This window comes from Notothenia coriiceps, unplaced genomic scaffold (genome assembly GCF_000735185.1).
Source record: "Notothenia coriiceps isolate Sejong01 unplaced genomic scaffold, NC01 NC01_scaffold00028278, whole genome shotgun sequence".
NCBI classification, from domain to species: domain Eukaryota; kingdom Metazoa; phylum Chordata; class Actinopteri; order Perciformes; family Nototheniidae; genus Notothenia; species Notothenia coriiceps.
The window spans coordinates 5034-13947 of NW_011360979.1; the positions used below are offsets into that span (position 1 = coordinate 5034).

The following is an 8914-nucleotide window of genomic DNA, read 5'->3' on the forward strand; positions in this document are numbered from 1 at the left end:
AGAGGGTCTAAGGACAGAGGGTGTTGTATTGTCATACTGATATTCTGTACGAACTGTGAAGTCCACTGAGACAAATGTAACATTTGTGATATTGGGCTATTTAAATAAACATTGATTGATTGGGGCTCTCTGCTGGAACTGCTACCTCCGCGACCCGACCACGGATAAGCGGGAGAAGATGGATGGATGGATGATTCGTGTTCACCAACACCATTCTCGCGTTTTATTCGTGTCACACAGAACGATTTTAAAAGCAATGTATTTCTATTGGTAGTATGTTTCGTGCCTGCACCACGTCTTTTTGTCCGGTCGGGTCTTGGAATACCAGAAGCTGTGTTGTTCGTAAAACATTTTCTTAATCAATATCTTACCCTAGCCTAACCCTATCCCTTTTATTTTAAATCGTATAATGACGGAGTTTTTTTGCCATCTGCTAGGAAAAGAAATGGGAACGTCAGAATACTGAAATCTGTATTTTTTGTTTTTATTTACATTGCTTTTAAAATCGTTCTGTGTGACACGAAAAAAAGGGGGAAATCGTGTTGGTGACAATAGATTAATTTCGTGACTATAACACGAAATGCCGTGAGACTGTGTTGTAGCACAATGACTGGAAGCAGAGGGTAACTGTTAGCTTAGCTATATCAGTGTATTTATGCCCCAAGGTCCTTTGTTCCCAAGCTTATGGCACCCTAACAAGACCTTTTAAAGTGACATAAAGTGTAGTTATTAAACCACAAAATACAATGGGACTGCCAAGTCATGTCACTTACAACAAAAACAGCATGTAGCTAAAAGCTAGCTGATGTTAATTTAAATTAATCATACACTTTAATTTGACTGTTAAATTATATTTCAAATACCTCCTATCCCTTACTTCCATGCTAATCCTTAAACTGTCAGTTAGAGATTGAACATGTTAGCTTGCTAGCTAAAGAAGTAGCTCACAGATAGATAACATTTCAACAAATAGATTTAACAAATGGCTTCAAATCTAACTGCTGCTTAAAACACAGTGCCTACATTCCACATTTGTATACCTTTTAATAAACAATATGTAAATCATACGATAGATTCCTTCTCTTTTGATGAAGCTAGGCTAACAGTTTCCCCCTTAAGTGTTTGAGCTCCTCTAGGCTAAGGACACTCTGGTATGCACTCGTTAGCTAGAACAGCTATCATAACATGTGCTGTTGTAGGTAGCTGATGTTACATTGGCTTATATTTTCACCAACCCATGTAGCTTTGCAAACACCTAATATTATGATTGAGCTAACTGTTGTATAGCTAAGCTAAGCCAACCACATTCTGAACTGATCTCTGTTCAGGAGACAAAAAGATGATATCTATCTGAAACATCCGAGTCTTATTTGAGAGATATGAAACATTGACTGTAAATGGAAGCTATATAAAATAAATTGTTATAAAAAGATATGTGAACATTGTGTTGGTAAAAAGGCATCAAACTGGCTAAAACCAGGCTACGTTAGGTTGGTTTGACATCCAGTTGACCTATAATGTAGGTCTTGACAGTCTTTCATTGACTTTATTGTTGCAGATTTTATGAATGTCCACGAAGATATTTTGATATTGACACAAAAAAAAAAGTAGGAACAATCCACATCTATGTCCAAGGCATTCAAACCAAGAGGTCTTTTTGCTTACATTAGGTGTCAGTATGTAGAGAAACAGTTAATTTCACTGATCTGAAAGCAGGATTATCACACAACCAGACATAGAAGATTTTACCACAATTGTTATAATGCAAAACCATAATAAATGTCGGCAACAGTGGTGAAAGTGTTAAGAAGGACACATCATCTTTAGTGTATAAATGTTATATAAACTGCTGTTTGACCAGCTGTCAGTCGGTACCATGCCTGGTATCCTAAAGCAAATATATTAGGTTTTAAATAGCTTTCATCAAAACATTTACATCGTAAATCATGACTGTGAAAAAAAAGAGAAGCATTTACAGACGTTTGGCGTGCCGTGTAGGTACGCTCCAACAAAGGGAAAAGTTCATGTTGTAATAAATACAAAACAAAGCTACACACAAATGACAGATTAACGATGGTACACCGGTCGTCCTGTCTGCTGACAGTTTGTCTCAAAGTGCAGGAAATAAGGAGATAACTGTAGCAAGGGACAACCTCATCACTATGTAGGAACATCTGAAGAACCTTCTGGACAACTTTCTGAAGAACCTTCTGGAGACGTTTTGAGAACCATGTAGGGAGCAGAGTTGGGTGTAACGCGTTACACATATTACTTTTGTCGGTAACTGAGCAGTGTAACGCGTTACTTTTATAATTCAGTAATCACACTACAGTTACTAACATTGCCCCGACACGCGTTACTTTGTTACTTTTATAAAATAATCACACTCACTGACAGACAAGAGGGGTTTCCGCCGCCGCAGGTTTGTATACATGTAGGCCTACGTAATCTGCGCGATTTGCCCGTCCACATCTCCACGTGCAGTGCTGCATAAACATGGATGAGTCATTTCATCTGTAAACTTCCTCAACGGGGCCGCTCGCTCTCTTTTCTTGATTGCCCTCTCACGGGTGAACAGTTCAATGTCCCGCTTCATTGTAGGAATTCTGTCTCTACCACTTTAGTTTGACCAAACTAAATAAATAAGTAATTAGATACCTTACCGTTACTGTGCTCATAAAGAATGATAAGAATAAGAATAATGCGTCTTGAACTGGTTTCATTAATTAGTGTCTTTACGTTTCACAGACTGTTAGCTTGTTGTGGCAGGCTGGTAGCCTATTTTATTAAAGAGCATATCAAAAGAAAGACTTGTGTTATGTCTTCCTTAATGCAATAGTAATTGGGGGTGCAAGTGGAGTCTCGCAGAGGCAAAACTGTGGCGCGCTTACTCTGTAGGTGCGCCGCAGTCTGCGTGATCTGCCTGTAGGGAGGGGCGGGCCGGCCCTGCAAGTAAAGTAACGAGTAAAGTAACGAGTGTAGTAACGAGTAAAGTAATGAGTTACTTTATGTAGACAGTAACGAAGTAGTGTAATACATTACTTTAAAAAAAAGTAATATGTAATATATTACTTTTTTTTAGTAACGACCCCATCTCTGGTAGGGACCCCCTAAAATCACTTTCCAACTTTCCAATAAACTCTCTGAAAACCTGACTACAGCCCCACTTATTACATTAAGCCTCAGTATGCTTGTTCTAAAATGCTTTTTGGACTGTCCAAACATGAGATCGGTGTGTGGCCCCCTATTATTATTATTTGGCCTATTTTCATGGCCTCAAGACGATAAAACCCTTGGGCTTTTGGGGGGCTCTCCAAAACATTGTTTTTTAGAGATCCCAATAACTTACCAGTATTTCTGAACTGGGATATTTTGTTGCTGGGGAGATATCAAAGAAACCTTGGGAAGCAGTAGAAGGGAACTTTGACAATAGATACAAAATACTCTGGGTGCAGACTATTCAGTTTGAAGCAGACAGAAAAGCTTGATTTCTCTTCTTTAGGGGGCCAGGGTTACACCGGCTGAGGCACTTGTTTGGCCAGGAAAGATGGAGGAAAGTGAAGGCAGACAATTTAATTGGCTAAATCCAAAACTCCAAACCAACCCTTCACCTTTTTCAAAATATGTAGTTCCCCAAAAGCATCTAATGCTCCTTAAATCCTGAATGCAGTGATACTTGTTTACTGTTTTGGCTGCCATGTTGATTTGTTTGATGTGGGAACTTATAAGTTCACACTACTTAGCGCCTTCAGATGTTTGGTGTTATTTGTGTTTACCCACACACACTATGTGAACAACCCAGTGCTGTGGTATGAGGGGTGGGTAACTGAAACCCCACATGATCTGCATGATGGTAAATTTAGACACAGGAAGTTAATAAGGCCATATGGTTGCAGATCAAGTAGCTTATGTAACTTTTGCAAGGTTACTGACAAACTAAAGGATACACCAAATCATCCTTCCTTGTTCCCTTTTTGCATTTAGGAATCATACCGAAGAACACGAGAAGAAATGGCAACAGAGGAAACGTATCTCTCACCTGTGATTACCACAATACTGGGTTGTTCAGATGGACTCGACTGGTTAACAGTAAAGGCTGTGTTAGAAGGAATCCAATGTACCTTCTTAAAAGCTAAACAGGAGATATGAGCAAATTAAGAAAAAAGCACTTTTCTTTTTCTTGTTTGTTGACGTAAACAAAAGGTCACACAATTTTTTACAAATATTGATTACTAGTTTGGCGTTGTCCCTCAGGCAAAAGAGGCTTGGCGATGGTTCGAAATGTAAGTATAGAAAAGTGTTTTTCCATTTTGTAAATGCAGCACTTGTCCATCCACAGTCTGCTTTCCCATCAGGTCTGCTCCACAATTGGGTTTGGTTCAAGTATGCTAGATGTAGGAGCCGAAATTCAATTTAGCCCGAGTTTTTTTAGTTGTACTATTATTGTTTGTTTATACCACTTTAATTTGTATTTGTTTAGCCTTTCCGGGAATTGTCACATGGGTGTGGTTGTGAACAGCTGCTGACTCAAACGGTGGTCATGAGTTTGAGAGAACCCGACCTAAACCTCAAGATCTTCTTCTTCAGGTTTCGAGACGCTTTGATCTTGACGAAGGCCTTTGCCTGAGCTGGAGTCATTTCCTGTCCCGCCGCCCTGGCCCCAGTTGCCCCTAACTGGTTCCTCCCTCTTCCCATTCCCCCTGCACCACCTCCTCCACTCTCCTCAGTGTCACTCGTGGTGGTGCTCTCCTCGATGTATTCCTCTTCACTGGACTCACTGTCTCCAAAGCGGTTCGTGGTGTAGTTGGACCTCTCATCCTCACTGGTGTCGACGATGGTGGAGTGAAACAACGATGCACACTCGGCCGAATACTCAGAGTCACTTCTCGCCACATAGGAGTACGGGCTGCTCACCTGTCCAGCAGGGGGGAGGTAAACATTTGCCGCAGATTGGTTCAACAACTCCTTTCTCTGACGTCGCTGAGCGTGCCTGAACGCCTCGTCGTACTGAAGCTCCATGATCGCACGTAATCGCCGGTAATCGTTCCGTTTGTGTTTGGGTTTGGCGACCACGGCAACCTGGTCCCGTCCTTGATGATGATGATGATGGTGGTGACCATGATGTCTGGATGCACCTGACCGCACACTGCCAAGCGTGGACGTGTCGTGTTTGTCCAAAACTCGGCCTTCTGGGATGGAGGCAGGGAGGCGTTTGATCCTGGAGGAGTTCATCCCATGAGAACTGCCACCACCAGGCGCCCTCTTAGAGACTTTGATGTTGATGGACGCTCCGTCTTCCAACAGCCGGTACTTTTTAGACCTGTGATGGGATTTATCACCTCTTCTTTCTGACTTATGCTCATTGTGTTCAGAGGTGCGACTCGTCTTCATCGTGGTGGTGGTGGTCTTCACCTTGACACTCTTGACATTCTTGCTGCTACTCTTACGGTGCTTGACATTCTGACCCTGGCTGGAAAAGTACTTAGCGTTGTGACCTCCTCCTCCTTCTCCTTCTGCTTCATCCGGACTTTGGGAGGAGGGAACTAGACAGGCTACCTCTGACCTTTCAACCTTCTCCGTCTGGACGTTTTGAAGAGGCCTTGGGCTGTTCTTGGGAGTAGCTGAAGAAGTTTGAATGACTGCCGGTGATTTAAGGAGCAGGTCCTGGTCGGGAAAGTAACATGGCTGCTGGGTTTCTTTGGGAGAGGAGTTAGCTTTGGGAATACCCAGCTCCCTGAAGTCTTTAGGCAGAGTAGAAACAGCTGAGGGAGGAAGAAGTCTTTTGCTTTTCTGTTTCAGCAGACTGTTAGTGCTTGTATCCATGTGAGTGACAGAAGAGCCATTTTGGATGCAAATACCATGAGTAGAGCTGTTCTGGTTTTCTGCCAGGTCACTGTTCATCTTGAAGCCATTTTGCATCGTTTCGACGCTGACATCAGGGAAAACATTCGGCGTTTCCTGCTCCTCAGGTTTACTTTCCACGGACCACTGCCTCTGAGGAGACGAGCTTTCCGCTGAGGCGCCTCCAGCCGGCCAGGAGGGCCTGAATTCAGACCCCCTTAGAGTCCCAAAACCGAACCCAGACACCTGCCTCACACAGAGACTGGCCTGCCTCAGGATGCTCTTTGACGGGTCAGTGCTGATGCTGGTTCTGGGTCTGCTGGTCCGGACGGGAAGGGCCCTCCGCTGCAGCAGACTGAAGATATAGCTGTCCAGGCGCTTAAGGGAAGGGGTTTGGGAGGAAAAGGTAGCCGGCCAAGAGGAGCTCTGAGATACAAGAGGGGCTGAAACAGAAGCAGAAAGAGGGGAAGCCTCCAGTTTCAGTCCTTCAACACCGGCCTCAACGCTTCTTACAGGCCCTTCGTCTCTGATTGGACCCAACATTTGTAGAAAGACGGGGCTCTGGACAGCCACGGCGTGAAGAGGGCTTGGGTAGCGGTAAACTTCGCTGCCATTCTTTGCCACCAAGTCACAGTGGTATTTAGACAGGGAGTCACATGAGGCCACCGAAGAAAGAGGATCCAGGGTGACCGGGTGAGGAGCCGAGAGCGAGCGACGGACGGTACCGGAGAAAGACGAGTCGTCACAAAGTCCTCCAACCAAACCATCACACTCCAAACAGCTGGCCCGCTCATCTAAAAAGGGAGAACGAGAAAGAATTTCACATTATAAATCAAAGCCAGGCACAGCTGCAGATTCAGGATATGCACAGTTGTTATTTTAAGTCTTTGGACGGCGGAGGAGGGTTCAAGATTCAAAGGCTTTATTGTCATTTGCATATTACGTCAGTCCAATATAACATAAATATACATATAAGACCCTAAACCAACACAACACATTTAAAAACCGATACAAATAGTGCGTAGGAATGAAATAGTGCAAGATTAAGTTGCAAGACCAATGTTCAAGTAGTGAAATATATACATGTCAAAAAAATACAAAAGGTAAATGTTGTAGAAGATGTTGAAAGGGACCAAGTAAATGCAGGAGTGTATATACATGTAAATAGAATAAGATAAGCAATGACAGGGGTAGAAATAAATAAATTGTGGGCTGCAAACAGATGAACACTATAGGAATGAACAGCTGTAAACCACACGACTAAACAATTCGCAGTTTCAAACATAAACAGTCTAAATGGATCTAAATTTGTTTTGCGTTGAACTGTTTCCTAATGTCAACAGCTGACAGGAAGCTAACGCTGCCCAGAGCTCTTTTCCTAGCAATGCAGTCTCTGATGAAACGCTCTGTTGAACGAGGTAATGACCCTGTTTGGATCGGCTGCATTAGTAAGTGGAAAATTCTTTCCTGTGGAGACAGTGTGCCGTGAAATGTTAACTCTCCATGTTCACCGCTGTTCCTGGATGTGAAATTAAACTCATATATGGGTTATAACAGAGAGAGGGAGAGTGGTGGGTGGGGGGTTAGGGGGAGGTATTGCATTACACTGTAGGGACTGCAACCACAATTTATCCCCAATTTGGTAGAATTTATTCTTGGCTCGCATGTTTGCAAATGTCAGCTGAAACAGTGAGCAGTAAATGGCCAGTGCAAAACCAAATGTAACATTGGCAAGACTGCGCTAATGGTGATCCATCATCAGGAGACAAAATATATTCATTCCTGAGGAGACACCAACAGTTTTACAGCTAGATCAACTTTCAACCGTCAGATTAATCAGCTTGACTTGATAACATTGAGACAAACTAAACCCACATTTTCCGGTTTTGTTAAAGACATAAGAACTTCATTTCATTAATACTTCACTGAGGCTCCCAAGTAGTCGAGAGTATTCTTAAAATGCATTTTAATGTTCCAGATTATGTTCATATACATGTGTTTTCTAGGAGACCAGGCAGCTGTGAAGGAGTTGAACATGCATTAAGTCCTTCAGGATCATATCTGTGTGTTTTGGGTGTGTCATGCTTGTTATCAGATAATCCAAAACAGATGTTTGAGAAAGAACCGAGCTTCATTACTGCAGCCGTCTGCAGAGAGTAGATCCACAGCTGCTGCAGGAAGTTAGAAATCCTCCTGCAGAGACCGACAGATCTCATTCATCCACACTGTTGACTGTGTGTGTGTGTGTGTGTGTGTGTGTGCGGGTCAGGTGTTGGCAGGCTAGTGTTGGAGTCGTATTCGGAGGTGTGACAGTTTGAGCCTTCAGCAGGGAAACAGCTGCCAGATGTTTTGTCACGTTCAAACAAAAATACAAACACATCTATTGCCACACACACACACACACACACACACACACACACACACACACACACACACACACACACACACACTCTCTCTGGAAATGACAGCGGCCATTTTGCCTATGAAATGCTCAAATGCTTATATATCAACACTATCAATCTGTTTTACTGTTTAAACTTGATTCAATATTTCAGATTTTTATTTTGAAGGCGCAACACGATGGTGTGTGAGGGAATGTGTGTGTGTTTGTTTACACAACAAAGTAACCAAAAGGAGGAGGAGGAGGAGGAGGAAGACTTGTACCTGCAGAAATGAGACGTCCATCAGCTTCTGCCATCGAGCAGAAACACTCGCTGAAGACCGAGTTAGACGAGTTAGAAAGAGAGCCGGACGCCCCGTCGCTTAACTCGTAGAAACCTGAGAAGAGAATAGAGACACAAAGAGAATAGAGACACAAAGAGAATAGAGACACAGAGAGAATAGAGACACAAAGAGAATAGAGACACAAAGAGAATAGAGACACAAAGAGAATAGAGACACAAAGAGAATAGAGACACAAAGAGAATAGAGACACAGAGAGAGACAGACAGACGGAGAAGAGGAGGGTCAGCAAAGATTCGTCGGTACGCAGATGATACAGGTCTCTATACAATGAGCTTTGACCTAATAATCATTCTTTATCAACTGGAGCAAAAACGTATTTAAATGGGGC

The 8914-nt window shown here is 42.9% G+C and overlaps 1 protein-coding gene across 1 annotated transcript; it reads right to left on the minus strand.

Annotated features, from left to right (window-relative positions):
• Window positions 1-3038: 3038 nt before the first annotated feature.
• Window positions 3039-8619, minus strand: dact1 (dishevelled-binding antagonist of beta-catenin 1; the record flags this gene model as incomplete). Its single annotated transcript, XM_010785799.1, has 2 exons — window positions 3039-6635; window positions 8506-8619. Coding segments are annotated over 2 exons (2222 nt in total), but the record flags the coding sequence as incomplete, so codon positions are not given.
• Between the last annotated feature and the right edge of the window lie 295 nt (window positions 8620-8914).